This window comes from Petromyzon marinus, chromosome 29 (assembly GCF_048934315.1).
Source record: "Petromyzon marinus isolate PM22_M1 ecotype Great Lakes invasive population chromosome 29, UKy_Petmar_22M1.pri1.0, whole genome shotgun sequence".
Lineage (NCBI taxonomy): Eukaryota > Metazoa > Chordata > Hyperoartia > Petromyzontiformes > Petromyzontidae > Petromyzon > Petromyzon marinus.
This window is the reverse complement of record NC_133695.1, coordinates 516,069-534,419: the sequence shown is the minus strand read 5'-3', so window position 1 is coordinate 534,419 and position 18,351 is coordinate 516,069. Positions and strand designations below refer to the sequence as shown.

General features: G+C 44.8%; 1 protein-coding gene across 6 annotated transcripts in view; it reads right to left on the bottom strand.

The window, feature by feature from the left end:
* Positions 1–18,351, bottom strand: part of PTPN14 (protein tyrosine phosphatase non-receptor type 14) — a 66,162-nt gene that overhangs the window by 5,360 nt on the left and 42,451 nt on the right. For all 6 annotated transcript variants that reach the window (XM_032963065.2, XM_032963067.2, XM_032963068.2 and 3 more), the window contains 7 exons: positions 16,278–16,691; positions 12,272–12,502; positions 9,753–9,980; positions 6,268–6,402; positions 5,138–5,356; positions 4,608–4,736; positions 3,768–4,002 (listed from right to left, as the gene is read on the bottom strand). In XM_032963065.2, coding sequence (XP_032818956.1) covers positions 3,768–4,002; positions 4,608–4,736; positions 5,138–5,356; positions 6,268–6,402; positions 9,753–9,980; positions 12,272–12,502; positions 16,278–16,691 — 1,591 coding nt within the window. The remainder of the gene's footprint in view (positions 1–3,767; positions 4,003–4,607; positions 4,737–5,137; positions 5,357–6,267; positions 6,403–9,752; positions 9,981–12,271; positions 12,503–16,277; positions 16,692–18,351) is intronic.

Below are 18,351 nucleotides of genomic sequence, written 5' to 3'. Positions count from 1 at the left end.
CCGGCAAACAACCCCCTACCTCCTCGTGGTGCCAGACGGCAACGTTGTGGTGGGCAGTGCCGTGGGGGGAGAGCCAATTTAACCCCTCCACCTTCAATTAATTACCACCAAACCACGACTTAAAAATGTAACTAAGCTTGTGCCGGAGGCCCTGGGGGACAGGCGTCTATGACATCTCCTGGCCAAACCCCATTTGACGGAGCCAGGAGACCGAATCCTTACCCTCGGGGCTCCTCCAGAAACAACAAAAAGCCACTACGGATGGCCACGTAGAATGTTTGAACGCTCACTGCAGAGGAGAGGCTGCCACTCCTCTGTCAGGAGCTAGACCGGTGCCGCCTGGATCTCTGTGGTATTCAGGAGGTCCGGAGGACCAGCTCTGGCTCCTGCCACCATGAGGGGTGGACAGTCCTCTACTCGGGTTAGGAGACTGCCAAACAACAGGGAGTGGCTCTTCTTCTGAACAAAAGAATGCAGGGGGCATGGGAGTATGGTGGTGAGGTGTGGGAAGCTGTAAGCCCCAGGCTACTTTGGGCTCGCCTTCCTATCAACCAGAGGCGAGGAGTGGTGGTCTTGGTTACTTATGCCCCCACCAAAGATGAACATCTGTGGAGGGATGCAGGCAAGGCCGATGAGTCAGATGCCGTCTATGACCTCCTGTCACAGGTCCTGGCTAAAGTGGCCCCTTGGGATAGAGTCATCTTGCTGGGTGACTTCAATGCCCGAGTTGGTCATGATGCTAGCACCTGGTCTGGAGTGATTGGAAGACATGGGAGCCAGATCAGCTCAATAGCAACGGTAGGAGGCTGCTCGATTTTTATGCAGCCCATGAGGTTGTAATTACCAACACGCTGTTCCGGCATTGGCGCATCCACACAACATCATGGATGCATACCGGGTCCAACAAAGAACATCTGCTGGACTACATAGTGACGGAACAGCGGATGCGGGCCCATGTCCTTAACACCAGGACCTACTGTGGAGCTGATCTGCCCACTGACCATTGACTTGTCATCTGTAAGATGCGCCTGCCATTCTTCCACTCCGATAGTGGGTGTACACACAGGACCCCATTCAAACCTATAGTGGCATAGACTCAGCTAGCTGATGAAAGTTACAAGCGAGAATTTCATCATCGCTTGCGGCTGGGGTTGGCATCGCCCTCCACTCCCCCTGATGTCGAGGGGAAATGGGCGAGGTTTAGGACTGTGACTCATGCAGCTGCAATGGCTGCTTTGGGCACATGGTCTAGACCTCCTCAGAGACCCTGGCTGACAGAGGAGGTGTTCAGGCTGGCTGAGAAAAAGCGACAGGCCTACTCTCATCGTCTACAGCATCCCACGTCAGAGAATGAGGAGGCTTACGGCTTACCGCAGCCTTCGCTCGTAGGTTAGCAGAGCCGTGAGGCGCTGCAAGGATGGTTAGTGGTCGCGGGTTTCTAAGGAGATGGAGTCTGCCTCAATGGCCCGTGATCACAAATCGCTCTTTAATTCCATCAAAAAAGCAACCTGCAGCGCCACACCTATTTCCATCATTAGGGGAAAGAACAGTGATCCAATCTCCGACCCCCAGGAACAGGTTTGCAGATTTGCTGCGCATTTCTGTGAGGTCCTGGGGGAGGGAAAATCCCTCAGCCTGGAAAACATCGTGGCACAAAGTGAGGATGACCCTGCTAAGGCTGTGGTGCCTAAAATATTGGAAGTCACCCCCTGTGAGTGGCTGGTTGAGGTGCCATCTGTTGAGGAAGTACTAAAGGCGATCCAGAGCCTGAGACCAGGAAAGGCACCGGGCAGAGATGATCTCCCAAGCGAACTACTGAAGGAGGTTGGCGTTTGTGCATAGACTGCCCTACATGACATCATAATAACAGTCTGGACCACTGGATGGGTTCTGTAGGATAAGAAGGATGCCCTGGTGGTCCCCCTCTTTAAGAAAGGGGATCGCACAGAATGTAACAACTACAGGGGCATCTCACTCCGCAGTGTTCCGGGAAAGGTTTTGGCAAGGATTATTCAACATCGCCTTGCCAGGCACGCTGAGGAGAGGCTTGCGGAGCCCCAATGCGGTTTCAGGAAAGGGCGGTCCTGCACAGATGCCATATTTTCTGTCCGTCTGCTACAGCAGAGGTGTAGGGAATTCCAACAAGATCTACATCTCTGCTCTGCTTTATTGACCTGGTCAAGGCCTATGATACCATCATTAAAGACCTTCATGATGGTGAGCGGGCCTGGGCAAAACTACGTGGCCGGGAGTCGGAGCCATTCCCTGTTCACTTTGGGATGCGACAGGGATGTCCCCTGGCTCCCACATTATTTAACATCTATTTCGACCACATAGTTCGTGAAGCCTTCAATAGCTGTACCGGAGGAATGTCCATCTGGTACAGATACAATTGGAGGCGGATCGATGCCCGGATGCGGTCAAGGGATGGCTCCCTATTGCTCAACCATGTTATGTATGCCGATGATCTGGTAATTGCTGCTCACTCAGAGGAGTTGGAGGCGCTGCTGCTGAACTTGGAGCTTGCCACTAAAAGGTGGGGACTTACCATTAGCCCCACCAAAACTAAGTACCTGCCTGAGTAGTTTGTACCATTGGACACTCCACCCCCACAACTCCCAATTGGTGATAGGGCAGTTGTGGAGTGGAGAGTTTCCCATACCTGGGCAGTGTGCTCATGACCGACCGGCTCCGGTTTGATAGCAGAGGTCTCACTCCGAATCAGTCGAGCGGCATTATCTTTTCATCGGTTGCGTAACACTGTGTGGAAGCTACCTGGTCTGTCGCTCTGCATGAAGCTTCAGGTCTTCCTCGGCCACGGTCATTCCCTCCCTTCTCTACGATTGCGAAACGTGGACCCCCCTAATGGAACATCTTCACTGGTTAGAAACATTCAGGCTGGCCTGCCTACGATCCATCTTGTGTTTAACCAGGCTGTAGTGTGCGGAGCACACATATCTTTGAAAGATCTGGACAAAGTCCCATCGGTGAGCTCCGCCGGCATGCAAGGCTGCATTTTCTGGGTCATGTAGCCGGCATGCCCAGCCACCGCATGCCTGAACAGCTTTTGTTCTGCTGGATCGAGGAGGCTAAACGGGTGCGGCACGGGCTAGAAAAGAGATGGAGTGATGTGGTACAGGAGGATGTGGAGCTGAGTGGAATTGCCGATGGCTGTTACCAGCGGTGTCAAGATCGGCCTCTGTGGAGGAGGCTCGTGAAGGACGCTACTGGGCAGCTGGAGGCAGTCGCCCTCCAACAACCAAATAACGGAGGGTGGAGGAGCAACGCTCACAACAACGAGCAGAGCGCCGGGTGACTAAAGCACAGCAAGTTGGCACAGTAGGGGGCACAGGTGGTGCATCAGCCCCGTGGCATTGAGGTCTGCCCCATGACCTCCTGCCAGTGGGCGTTCGACACTTCACGTGGCCTCAGCGTGCACATGGCCTGGCACAAGCGTCGTGGTGATGTCACCGTCACTTAGTGGCGAATGGCGGCTGTTGTTGTTGTGGAGCAGTAGAACAACGGTTAGAGTGTTGCAATGTGAACCCAGCAGCACGAGTTCATTTCACGCTCACGGCCAACACCAGTGATGATCATTTGAATCGGTCCTGGGCCTCCCCAGGTCCTCAAAAGAGGGAGATAGAGGCGGCCGGGTGTAGTACTGGCCACCCACCCCCTCATGTGCCGTTCCAGCCTTCATAGGTGCTCACTAACAGCACTTACCCCAAGTCTGTTAAGGCTATATGGGGGATCTTTGTATTACTTACCTAAGAATCCCTGCACATGGTCTGGGCAACCATGGTCAGGCCAGTCTGTGTACTGCAGGTGCCACACGGTCCTCTCGTGCCCATCCAACAGGTGCTTTAGCTTGAGGCCTGTCGTGGCGTAGCAGCCAAAGTCCGTGCGGAACTTGGTGGTCACTTTAAACTTGCCGTACGTCACCGCACTGTGTCGCGAGCCCAGCTTGGGCCAGTAGCGGTGGCTCTTTGACTTGCCTCCCTCCTGCCGAGCGACAAGACAAATAAAACAACCGTAGAATTACTCTCGATCTACATCAAATGTGGGATGACACACGAGGCTTGTGATGTTGAACACGAAAATTCCATTACCAGTGGCTATCAGGAAATTGCAAGCATGTGTAAGAGAAGAAAATTGTGCATTTAAAACAAATAAACATAATACAATGTAAAAAAAAAATCAGACCATGGTCTCACGTCGACAGAACAATGAAGAGCACTTATCTCTTCAAAGCTTTGGCACGTGAATATAGGTCGACAATCAGATAGACAAAGTGCACACAAATATATAAGGAGTGGTTTAAGATCTATCCTAGTCACGAGCCACCAACAAAAAAGTGTAATTTGTGTAAAACTATTAGCCGACTGGGATGGAGTGGTTGTGACCTGAATTTGATTGCCAGCTCTAATCAACATCAGCGTCGAGTGATATTGGAACCAGTCCTGGGCAACTTCTTTACCAATCCGCACTGACCAGCGTGGTAACGTTTGGTCAAACAACCCCCATGATCAACACGGGACCGGGAGGGGCCTTTATCGATGAGTGCATTGAAAAGGGTAAGTTAAGGAATAAGCCGAGCGATTCGTTACCTCCTCTTGAGTGACCATGGCAATGACATTGACGCCTTCCTCCCACACCATCTGCCAGAAGTCCTGGCAAGTGGATGGCAGTGGTCCTTGTGTTGCAATGTAATGCCACTCCTCCCCACTCACAGTAACCTGTACACACACACAACCATATGTAAGCTTGCAAACTAAAGCTCTAAAACCAAAAACGCGCAGCATTTGAAATATATACGAAACATTGTATTACTTTTCTCAAATGCATTGAATGCAAATTGAGCCACGTGAAAAACATTTAGAAAATTATAAGAGATAGAATCTCCAAAGTGCTTTCGAGTTGTAACAACGTGATATTCGCTTTTGTGGCGTTTCTGAAGAAGCTCTGAGCATGTAGAGAAAAACATCGGACATCATCATGCCGAGCAACAAGCGGTACAGCCCGGACACACTCGAGAGCGATGCAGGAAAACCACAAAAAAAATCTACGCAGCAGTTTGAGAAAAAAAGACAATGCCTCTTATTTGATCGCTGGGATTGTTGGCGCAGGATGTACGTGCCTGTATGCGCGACGCGTTGACATAACCAGTGGGGTTGTCCTTGCTTGGCAAGAGCTCGATGCGGTTCTCCTCGTATGGAACAACGTCCTTGAAGCGGTTGCGATCGTGGTTTTCGGACAGCGTGGCGGTGCTGCAGTCGGCTTGCGCGCGCTTCTTGAGCACGCGTTCGTACTCGGTGAAGACCATGCCCTGCTCCAGACGCTCTTGCAGCATCTTGCACTGCGGAAAACATGCCAGAGAAATTAAAGATGAGTTAACCAGACGCAGCGAAGCAAACACAGTGTACCGTGCAGAGAAATGGGGGTATAATTATAAACTGATCATTTACAGCAAACTTGGTCAATCCACTGGTGGATGAAGTCCTGACCAAACTGTGTCGGTCATAGAGGTTGTTAGACAAAACTTGACCAGATTGGTCTGTGTGGGTTGGTAAAGGGGGTAAACCTGCACCTATTTAGATGGCATCACTGATAGCTGTGGCCAGGATAATAAATTAGGTTGCTGGGTTAACAGTACAGTGCACTAACCACTGTGCCACCAATTCACTCCCTAGGTATAATGTGGGACTACTTATTATAATGTTAATGTCTTTTGCATGTAAATTGTAACCGTGATGATGAGCAGCTTCTCAAATTGCAATATGAACTTTATGACGGTACCCCGGGGTACCATAGAACCCCGGCTCTCGCATAATGTCCGTGATGCAGTCATTTTTAGTCTGTTGATGGTTGGCGATGCGGCAATCGACTCCTCTCGACGAGCTGTACGCGATGCGCTATGGTGCATGCGAGCATTCAGGGTTTCAGACCAATCGTCCTCGCTGTGTTTCAACATCGCGGAGTGAAGTACACCCCTGGAAAAAAGAGTGTCCCTGAAATAAAATATTTAATTGCCTCGGCTATTTTGTATTATTTGGTACCCCGGGGTACCGCCATGAGGATCATTTATCCGTCCATCGTCCTAAACTAAACGATAATCTCTAGTTTGTTGAAACAGAGGCAACACCATGGGAGAACAATGAGTATACATGTGCGTCACTGAACATGTATTCTAGTTGTTTATGCTATTTGCAGCTTCATGGACAACCCACTGCTCACAAAGCACATGGGCACTTGTCATTTTGTTCTCACCCTTTCATCCATGGGCACCTTGGGGGGCTCCTCCTTGACCTCCTCGGGCAGGGGGATGCGGGACATGGAGAGGCCGTTCATCACAGCCATCTTGAGAGGGCCCATCTTTTTGATCTCCGCTGTATTTCCTCGCTTCTTCTCAAGGAAGAGAACCACACAAAGGACCACGATGGTAAAGCATCCGTAGGAACACTATCCATGATGAATAATAACACGCAAGGCCTTTATTTCATAATCAGAATCTGCATATAGACCGGAGGAATCCAATGAGCTAAGAAGCTCTTTTACACAGATGTCCAGTATGCCCAGGAAAACCTCAGTCCCTCACCTGGGTTCAATTTTAGGTTGATTCTGACTTTTGGATGTTATCAATTCCAGCATTTTACATGCTGCAGAAGGTACCACGAGGAAACCCATACATTTCGAGGGCGGAACACTTAAATCTCTGCACAGATGTAATCAAGAATCCACTTCTGTACTGCCATCTCCTGCCCACCCCACAGCCTCAGCCTGTAAAACACTTCAAGTTCCAGGCAGTCTTCCATTCAAGTACCAACTGAGCTGAAGTCAGCTTATCTTCCAAAACCCAATGAGATTGAATACCTTCAGGGTGACAAACTATGCAAATATCTGTACTAGAAAAAGGTTTTGGAGACAGTGAAGGTGATGGAAATAAATGCACATTCAGCATTGTAAGAAATCTCGCACCACTGTTTTGAGATGCAAACCAACTGTTGCCTGGTGACTCAGTGAACATGTACACATTATGAACAGTGTACTTCATGTGAACATATGTATGCATGCGTCCATTCATGTGAACAGTTTATAATCTTGTTTACTTTGTTACTGTTAGGCTTCACTTTAACAAATGACATTCACTTGGGCTTTAATTACAGAAACTACCTTTCCACTGTTGTGGTGCAGATATTTAAAAAAAATCAGCTTCCTTCATATGTCCATGGCTGTTAACCACAAAATATACAAGCCTGTGGTGTATGACTCAGAGACTAGACATGCTGCAACAGAGCCAATAACTAAATATAGAGCAATGGAATGCAGTGTTCTGTCATTAAGCAATGTGCCAATCCTTGCTACTGAACACCCAATATCACAGATCATCATCACTTTGCACAGCATGAGTAAATATATCTTATGAAATATACTGTATATAGGCAGCATGTAAGACTGTCTGAAGTGCATGTGTGTATTATTATTATAAATTCTAAACCCTATGGGGAACATGTTTTTGCGATGCTCCATGTCTGTGCGAGGCTCCCGTGTGCATACATTGACATTGAAACATTACACCTTAGGGTATATATTTACGCTGCGTGTTTGGCTGTGTTTGAATTGTGTGGGCTTCTTGAGTTTTACACACACTGTGGAACACCCCTTTGTGAGCAATGCTTTTTGAATTGTTATAAAAAGAAGTCTTATAAAATAGCTTGTTTGCCAATGACAGAGAAGGGACTCCATGCTGGTAGCTCAAGGTTGGCACTGTACTTGAGCAATAAGCAACAACTGCCTTGATGATGCATACGTTTGGTCTCTACTAGACTTTGAATCTGGCCTAAGAGTCATTATAACTAACTATTTAACTATTTTTTTTATTTTACCAGGTAAGGCCCCTTAGCTACATCGCTCTTTTTCAGCGACCTGGTCACAAATGATAACTCAACAAAGTGGCTTATTATGTGGAAATGTATAGTCGGAAAATACTCTAAGCGCATGTTTCTAAATTTAGTGGGAAAAACCGAAGGGCCCGGAGAAAAATCCAAGCGGCCACGGGGAGAGACATGCAAACTGTAAATAAACAGGTGTCAGGGTCAGGATTGAACCCACGACCTACTGTACACCAGGCAAGGTAGTTAACATCTCACCATCGTGGGGCGCCATGGTAGTGATATGCCTACACTTGCTTACCCAGAAAAGCCTCACTGACTTTTAACTTCATGCCAAAAAGAAAAATGTAACTCAAAAAAATGTCCTTTCTGAAAAACACCTTAATTTTATATTATTCAGGTGCACTTTAATTTCTACTCTGAACACCATGAGAACTTAATATCAACAACTACACTTGAATATACTACTGTGGCCTGGGTAAACAATATCAGGTGCCGAATGACATTCTGCGCACCAGGTCCAATGCCAGAAAAATACCATAACTTTACAAAAACATTTTAAATATGAAACACTAGCATTATATTCTTGGTTCTTTCGGTGAAGTCACCTAGAAGGGAAACAATAAAATAATAAAAATATAAAACAACTGCAACACGAGCAACCATCATCAGGTGTGAAAACCACAGCAAGAAATTTTTTTAAAAAGTGGCGGTTTTTTTTTTACGTTAGCACCACGGAGAGCGATTTGGCAGTTATTCAGATGGACAAGTCCATCTATGTTCGGAAAAGAGGAGGGGGGAGACGAAAATAATGGATGCGGTCTGAAAGCCACCATAAGCGTGAACAATCAATTAAGACCCGAAATGGTTTATCAAATCCTTCCAATGATTGCTAAGCCAGAATCCATTTTCTCGGTTGAAATTGTATCTGTGTTTGTATATGTGAATGGCCTCATGAACGAATCTCTCATGGTAGCCAGATGGCTTGCAGATAACCTGTCTTGGAGAAGTCAATGTCATGTGAGCCTACTGAATTATAACAGTGATCTGCCACTGCCGAGGTGTTGGTCCTACCGTGTTTTAGGTCTGCTTTGTGTTCACGGATGCGGTCCGAGACATGTCGTTTGGTTTCTCCAATGTACCTACTACCACACTGGCAGTAGTTTATATTTATATTTTTGTTTCTGTTGCATAACTGGCAGCAGCTGCTATGTGGATACATGCCGACAGTGACAGAAACTGTCGGGTGGCTGTGGCTGGGGAGCTCAGAGATCAGTGCTGAGCTGGAAACACCGACATCTTGGGTTCCAATTCAGGCACCTTCCAGCGATTAAACAGGGTACTCAACTGTAGTGATTTTTATTCTTGGATCTTACGTGACTTTACCAAAAGAACCAAGAATATGAATCCCTGCAGTCACGAAAGCTTTAAATAAAAATGTAGTGATTTTATTATCGCGGCCCAATCACAACCAAAAAAAACCGTTACATTCAATATGGTTCATCAATTATTTGGCTAAATTCCAGCCCTGAGAATTAAAACTTATTGGTTTGACTGTCTCACAATGAACATCGGCCTTGTATGCAAAGCAAGGTGGGAAAGTGCTGCCCTCTACTGTATGGACCAGAGGTCACTTGAAGGGATCTCAGGAGGCAGCTCTTCCATGGGACCATTCTCTAAAATGGCAGCTTGCACTGCGCTGCGAGATTTTAAAATAAAACGTCTTCTCATGACATGGCACCGATAGCACACAAGAGATCAAATTGGAGCCAGGGGGTGGAGAAAATTCCTCTCCCCGCCGAAAATCCATAACGCAGCGCCTTACGTGTGCAAAAAGTAACAAGCCATATCGCGGCTCCTTACATGCAGCAAGAACTCCCTCTCCACGATGTTGTCGGTTAGGGAGAAGAACTCAGAGACGGGGCGCTCCCGCGGGGTCTCGGTGCGCACGCGCTCCTTGCCGGCGCTGCTCAGGTCCGGTTCGGAGACGGACGGGCCAAGGGAAGCGCCACCCATGCCCACCGCGGCGCCCTTACAGTCCACCAGCGGGCTCATGCCGCCCATCTGCTGCGCCACCAGCCCAGAATTGTGCTGCACAAAGGAACGAGGAAAACGTGGGGTTAAAACCTCGGAACAAAGACTCTCACCTAAAAAAGATAGCTTTTTTATGCAAGTCATAGCAGGTCTATGAGTTGTAAAGTTCAGAAATGTTTCGCTATCTCTACATTGTTGTTTATATTGTCTGCTTATCAAATGTTTTCCCAATTCTGTCATAGTTTTACATTGCTGATAAATCCTTTGAGACCTGATATAAAGCCACAATTGCTTGCTCGTATTATGACGAGATGGGTGGACCAGTGTCGCAGAAGTTAATGCAGTGCTGTGAACCTGGCAACCCGAGTTTGATTTCAGGCCACAGCTAACAACAGTGGTGAATGATATCCGATCCGATCGTTGGCCCTCCCTTCACAAATCCAAAAAGACCGGCATTTGGTGCGGGACCTTTCTCTAGTCGTGGACTTACAATTCACTGTTTATATATTCAGTTAAACACGTAGGCTTTCGCGACCAGTATTATCCATAAATGTTTTTGGGTTAGATCGCATTATAAATGTGTCGCAACCCTCCACCACCCGACACAGCCAATCAGTAAAAAAATAGTCACGTTAAAAAAACGCCAATTAGTTACTTCTTCAGCTCACCGGTGTGTTTGAAAAGTGAATCCACAACATTTAGAATTTGAGTACAACGTTTCGCTGGTAATTACATCCAGCATCTTCGGGCGATTTGCCAGAATAGTGAAGCCATCCACCTGCTTCCGGTATTAAATAGCGCAGGATGACGTCATCATTGTTTATATATTGTTTATTATAACTAAACATTTTTTGTACTGCCTTGAATTTCACATTCAGGGGAATTAAGTTTAAATGGAGCAAGTTTCCAAACAGTTTATGTGTCACTAATTGGTTATAGATTAAACATAACCAACATAATAATGTAATTTGATAAAATCTGTTTTTAAAGGAACATCCTATTAAATAAAATCTTTATAACTCATTACATAGCAAGACGAAGTTACAAATGCAACATTCTGAAATTGAAATACAAATGTACAAATACATGGCACTGCAAATACCCACGAGGAACGAAATGGACAATTGGGATTTGTGACATTCCTTCACTTAGGAAAGGCGATTCAAGGGAACAAGTGTCCACGAGAAGTCCTTCTACTCATTCAGACTAGACGGCCAAGGTAAAAGTCTAATTAGATGGAAATTGGTCACACATAACCCTCAATAAACATTTGTGTTATAATAGTCAAGGAATGTATATATGCTAGTTCTTTCTGCAACCTTGTGGCTTGACAATACCTACACCACAAGAGCGATGTCTGAGATGACAGATCACGTCATGTACAAAAGGCAAGGCATAGTGAACCTCACTAAACATGCTTTAAGGCAGTCAAAACATTGTGTGAATGTGATATCAAATGTAGACAAATTAGTTAATGGATGTTAAGGGTTACCAATATTATGGTAACCACGAACATCCATGGAGGGTAGTGCTGGTGTCTTGGTTAGCATGCTGAACTTCCCAAGCATGACTAATCTATAACATTTTGATTTAAAGCTTTCGTGACTGCAGGGATTCATATTCTTGGTTCTTTCGGTAAAGTCACGTAGAAGGGAAACAATAAATAATAAAAATATAAAACAATAAAATTCTCACGACGTTTCGACTGCAACACAAGCAATCATCATCAGGTGTGAAACCCACAGCAAGAAAATTTGAAAAAAAGTGGCGTTTTTTTTAACGTGAACACGGAGAGCAATTTGGCAGTTATTCAGATGGACGAGTCCATCTATGTTCGGAAAAGAGGAGGGGGGAGACGAAAATAATGGATGCGGTCTGAGAGCCACCTTAAGCGTGAACAATCAATTAAGACCCGAAATGGTTTATCAAATCCTTCCAATGATTGCTAAGCCATAATCCATCTTTTCGGTTGAAATTGTCTCTTTGTTTGTATATGTGGAGAGCCTCATGAACGAATCTCATGGTAGCCAGATGGCTTGCAAAGAACCTCTGTCTTGGAGAAGTCAATGTCATGTGAGCCTACTGAATTATAACAGTGACCTAAAACACGGTAGGACCAACACCTTGGCCGTGGTAGATCTTCGTCAATGACACATCATGCCAGCTCTCCAAATTGTTGCCAGTTTGTACCGCACATTGTTTGGCACAACCAGAAAACACATCGGGGGGCCATATAGTGCACCCACAAAAAAAAACCTACGCAGATCTTGACGTCACCACCCGCTACGTTAACCCAAACGGCAAGCGCCACATGGCAAGGAGTGAGCGGAATGCCACGGTGTCATTACCGAGGAGGTGGTGGTGTTGATGAGGAAGCTCGATGCATCCTGCCCATAGCCATGCGAGGGCCGCTGCGGTGCGGCCACCTGTCCGCCAGGGTACTCTGGTGGGGGCCGTTTGGGGATATTGGCGAGCACAGCCTGAAGGTGGGATTTGTATTCCTGCGGGGTCAGGACAGCCGGCGAGCGTGGCGGCATGGGCAGCACGTAGTCTTGCCTCTCCTCGATCTCCACCTCGCCCTGGTTGCCACCCATTCAACACAAGGCAGGAGGAGGTTAAAGATGCACACAAGACATATTATTCAAATATAAACGGACATTGATTTGATGGGCTGGGAGAGCACAGGGTAATGCAGAGAACAAATGTATTTTGTGGACAATACTGTATACGAATTCAAGCAAAACGCACAATGGTCATCTTGCTCAATCCCACACTTACACTCAAAGTCTCAACCAAATTAGATTTGAAAAAGTGCCAACTCGGCGGTCATTGGACATTTATCTTTTTTGATGTAAAATGACAACTACTGTAACGCGAAACCGTTTTGTATGTATAATTGGTAATGTCGGTATCACAATACAAGCAGTCTGTATTAACAAAAGCGTACTTTTCAACTAGAATATATTGGTTGTCATGACGCCACATGTGGGAAAAAAAAACAGATTTTTTTTGGCAGGAAAACCAAACAAGAAAAGTTTCCAGAGTGCAAACGTGTAGAAGATTATACCCCGTTACGTCATTAACAAGTTCAGCCCTATCGTGCCACACTGCAGCCATTGGCAGGAAAGGTGTACACAACGCTTAAGCCATGCCAACGAGTGCGCAATTGGCTCCTGTTAAAGTAAACCGGCGAATAGGAATGGCAGCAATGGAAGCGATTAATGCATGGGCAGTTGTTCGTCATGCTCACTGAGCTCTATCCGACTGCTCTGTGGGATGAACGTCAGCAGGGCTTCAATTGACGTAGTGGGGTTTCTTTTGGTCATTTGATGCAATTTTCAATACGTTACAGTGTAGAAAACGCACTATGAATTTTAACCAGCTGATCTAAGTGCATTCAACCCCTACGCATCAATTTAAAGTCCATCAATGCTCTTTTTATATTATATTTGTGGCTGCAAGTACAAAGCATTTTGGATTTGTGTCAAAATAATCGTTTTAAGTCTACAAAAGGAAATAGGCTGCATCAGAAATGGTTCAATTGGCAACCAGATTTCAATTTAAAAGCAAGAACTTTCAGCCGAATATATAAGCAAGGCTCCTTTATGTATGTCTCCCCACGTAAAAAGTTTAAGTATTTTTACACAATCCATCACCCTCACAGCCTCTGGGGAGTGCACATCAACAGCATTAATTAAAGGCAAACTTTGGACCGGTTTTGACACTGTCTCATCAGTAGCCAGGTTTGCTTGAATCGATGCTGGTAATCTGCCATGTTAAAGTCAAGGTCCCTCTATTTAAGAGATGGATTTTAACGTGCAGCTGGATCTGTTACAATGTACTGTTATGAACCGTATCAGCTCAAAGAAGACTCGCATAATTTAAATTATCTGATATTCCTAAGCTTCACTATATAGAACCAACGATCATAAAACCCTGTCATTGTTTAACGGTAGACAGCACTAAACATCTGTTTTACATTTGTCCACGTGGCCACCATAACTGCAGTTGCTTTCCAGTTGATCTTGGCACATTACAAATATGTACACAAGTCATTGGGCTTTATTACTCTGTTATATTTGAAGCAATACTTGTTATTCATACTATGTGGTTAAATTAAAGCCTTGTATTAAGTTTCTTCCCACTTTAAAATAACTTAAACTTGACTTAGTACATTTGGAAAAACAACTGCAGCTAAATGGCTATTGTGTAAAAAAAACACAATAAACAGTCATTAAACTAAAACAATATTTTAAGGTACAAATGTACAAAGCAATTTGCAAAGACTTTTGACTGCAGGTTATAGCCAAGCATGCAAGGGATTTCTATTTCTGAAGATTACAAAATACATTTAATAAAATATAATCCATGCAGATAAAAAGCATGTCTGTTGGTACTGTTTATCAACTACAATTTACGGAGCATCATTAAAACCTTTTTGTAAAATCAGTGATCACGTGTAAAAACTCAGGAAAGGAAAACAATTGCTCCCGAGTGTACCTCCCTCCAATCAAAACGTACATCAAAAATGTGGAAACATATGAAAGCATTTAATTTCAAACTTAAAAACAATATACTTTTTTTGTTCAATGTTAAACTGTTAAATCAGAGATTAAATCACACGGGCTTATTTTATGAAGTAGATCACTTGAATATCATTAGCATATTAAAAATATACACAGCACATCTGCTATGGTGCAAAACTATCTAATAACTAGTGAGAAGTGCATTCAGATTCAATGGTAAGAAGTTAACATCAAAGGAATGTAAGCACACTGGTGATTTAATTACTTTCATGTCATGAATTTATCAAACCATATATTTAAATTTTTTTAACAATAGCGACCTTGAATAACAACACAACTCTACAATATTTAGCATACTCTTGATTTGAAGCTTTTGTGACTGCAGGAATTCACACTCTTTGGTTCTTTCGGTAAAGTCACCGAAAGAACCAAAGAGTATTTAGCAAAATGTTTAAAAGTCTAAAGGAGCTCCAGCCCGGGCAAGTCTTGAACTCGGCCTTTATGACGACTTGAGCACAGTGTGTCACGCACCAGGAAATTACTCCGCTCAGGCGCCCCGAACCATTTCTATATGCTCCTTTTTAGTCACTTCCCTGTCCTTTCTGACACTTTCCTGACTCTCCACCATTCCCTTTCGTTTCTCACAACGGACTGCCAACCGACGCCTCATTTGTATTTGTTTGTTCCCCAGCTTCTTTTAAATTACCCCGACGTCAGTCTGATGTGAATCCACCTTCCAATCAGATCGTGCGCCCCCACGTCAGCTGCCCCTGTATTAGATCACCAGTCAGGGTCGAGCGCGCTATTTGAACTCGCACGACGTTAAACCCGGTTAGGATATATCTGTGGAGTCATTAATAGGGTTTGCCTAATATAGGTTTTTTGGGTTAGATCGCGTAGATATATAAATGCGTCGTTAAACCCGCCACCACCGGACACAGCCAATTAGCAAGGTTTGTCACTTAAACAGAACATGCCAATTCGTTACTAGTACAGTACACCAGTGTGTTGGAAAGCAAATCCACATTTACAATCTGAGTACAACGTTTCGCCAGTAATTACAACTAGCATCATCAGGCGACAGCCAGATTAGTTTGCCTCTCAGAATCTCTTACAAAAAGTAAGTTCACACCGCAGCTATTGACAGCTGCAGTGTCAGAAGCAAAGTGACGGGGGGCACGCATGCCAGATGACGTCACAGCGCACTTTGGTGGGGGAGTCGCCCGTGTTCCCGGGCAATAGATGTACCCCCAGTGATGCCTATACAGCGTATGATTTAAAATTGGGGTTTATGTCAGGTACCAAGATATTTTAAATGGTGCAACGTATAAGCAGCATCCGGGTTGAATCGTAATTGGCCAACTTATTATGTCAGAGGTTTCATTTATTGTTGTTGTAAGTTCAACTTCGATTGCAGCAACAACATATCGTAAGCTTTAAAATGACACCAAATTCATTTAAATTGGCAAAGCAGTTTAGTTGTCCAGACAAGCATACAACTTTCAATATTTTTATGCAGGTTTTAAAGGGTGCTGAATCCAAATATGACAGCAGATTTTTAAAAATGTAAATCTTCAATCTGGGGAACCAAAATTGTAAAATTCGTTTTGTTTTTAAAAATAGGCCTGAGAAAGTGTACATCTGATCATCACATCATAATTTCGACAACTACACTTTTGGGGTGCTTTTTGTAACAGTGACTCTTTATGCAGGGTATGCACGAGACAAGCGTGTCAACTGTAATCGCTGGATCGAGGTAGTACTCAACAGCAATGGGGACTTGATAACCCAAAAGGAATTTGGTTTAATGTTTCTGTGCAAAACGTACCTCTCCTTCACTCTCACTGCTGTGGATGAGCACCGTGGCATCAGAAGGGGACTTCTTGTGGCTGTATGACTGTGGCCTCTGAAGTTCCAGCTCTTGCTGCTGCTGCTGCAGGGGAGAAGTAACGACCGCTGGGGGCCTCAGCCCCTCCTCCATCCCTCGGGGCTGATCCACAGACGCCGAAGGCGGTAAGACTTTTATCACGGTGGCGTCGGTGCCCACAATCGGCCTCGGCCGGCCCGATGCCCGGCGCGAGATGGCCAGGGCCTCCACCTCACGGGCTAGGCCATTGGCCCCGGGCGTCAGGGCCACGGGGGGAGTGGCGCCAAGGCTGTTGCGTTTTCGCAGGCCGCGAAATCGAGTGAGCGGCTCGCTCACCTCCAGCAGGCTGCGGTGCACGACAGGAAGGCTGTCCTCCTGCACGCAGCCACAGACGCCGTGGGTTGATCGAGTGCCAGAGTGAAATCTTACATCACGTAAACCTCCCTCTTGACCAATTTTCAATTAATCACATGTTACACCAAAAGTAGTTGTCAGTCAGGACTCACTAAATATTCAGGGTGTCATTAATTCTACGTTTTTTCTAAGCAAACACTTTTATACTAACGGAAAAGTGTTTGTGTCACCATTGTGAGAACTAAATAAACTTGAAACTTGCAATTGTATTGACTGCTTTTATAGGAATTTGTCAACGCCGGCTGCTAAGCAACCAGACTGTAACTGGGTAAAATATTGTATTCAATGTTTACTTCCAGGTCACCTCATTGTTCAGCCTTCATTTGAGATTATCATTTTTTTTTAAGATGTCCATGTAAGGCCGAAGAGTGGGAAGCATACCAATTAAATTTAATAATAAAATAATTTGCGGTGGCATTGCACATCAATATTTAATTCCAGAGTTGTTTAAAGTCAACCATCCTGCTTTTAACATTTTCTCGTTGCATTTTTCCACTTTGTCTGATGGCTCGATCAACAGAGGGGCTTGCTAAGCACAAATGTAATCATCAAATTGTGATTAATTTGTTTAAAACTTCCAGTGACCGAATCTGCACTGGTAAAATGAAATGGGTGGTCTTGCACAACACTTTTGTAATAATAAACGAATTTATAGTTGTGGCACCTTAAAATAATCCAATGCACATGCCATAATAAAACACACATGTAGCAACCCAACAATCTCAAGTGTGATGAAAGGTGATTAACTGGAAACTTTACTGGATAACTGTACACCGGTATTTTTGTTTATTTGTTTTCGCTCTTTTCCCCAAATTATTTCCCGATTGTGCTATCAGCGTCATATCATGAGATAAATTACCTATTCGGATCTCCCATGGGGCAGCGCAACCCTTTGCGTGAGAGAATGGCCCATGGAAGTGTATACCACCATCGCTGCCTCTCAGATCCCTTCAAGATACCTCTGGTTCACACACTTTCCCACTCGCCCTGGCCACTGAGAGTAATGTTCGTCGCACGGCATTCAAACCGATCTTTTAATTTTCAGCACTGGAATTTTGTCATATTTTATTGCAGAACCAACTTTAATGAAATGGGGTGTTTTTTGTTGCAGTGATTGGTGACCGGGCTGAGACCATGAAACCACTACATTTGGGTGTGCTGTTTAATGACAGACAGCTGTCTGGAATTTAACCCAGGGACTCAGTGGTGCCGGCTCAGTGCTTTGACCTCTGAGTTACCCCAGACACCTCGTCAATTAATTTTGTCCATGGTAAAACAATTAACTTATCCACTAAATCAAAATCATAGGCTATTAAATATAGATTTTGCATGGTTTTATCTTGAACAAATGTTGTCATATTTTGTATAAAGTTAGCTTACATTTACACAGGCTACATCCAATATAAACAAACCATTCCGTTTACAGCGTTATTTTTGGTTTAACTCATACGAGTGTATAAAATGCACACACAAAAGGGCTGCATTAATATTATGAAAACTTCATTAATATAGATTTGTTTTGGGTTAGATCGCGTAAACATAAATGTGTCGTTAAACCCGCCACCATCCGACACAATCAATTAATAAGGTTTGTCACGAAAACAGAACATGCCAATTCGTT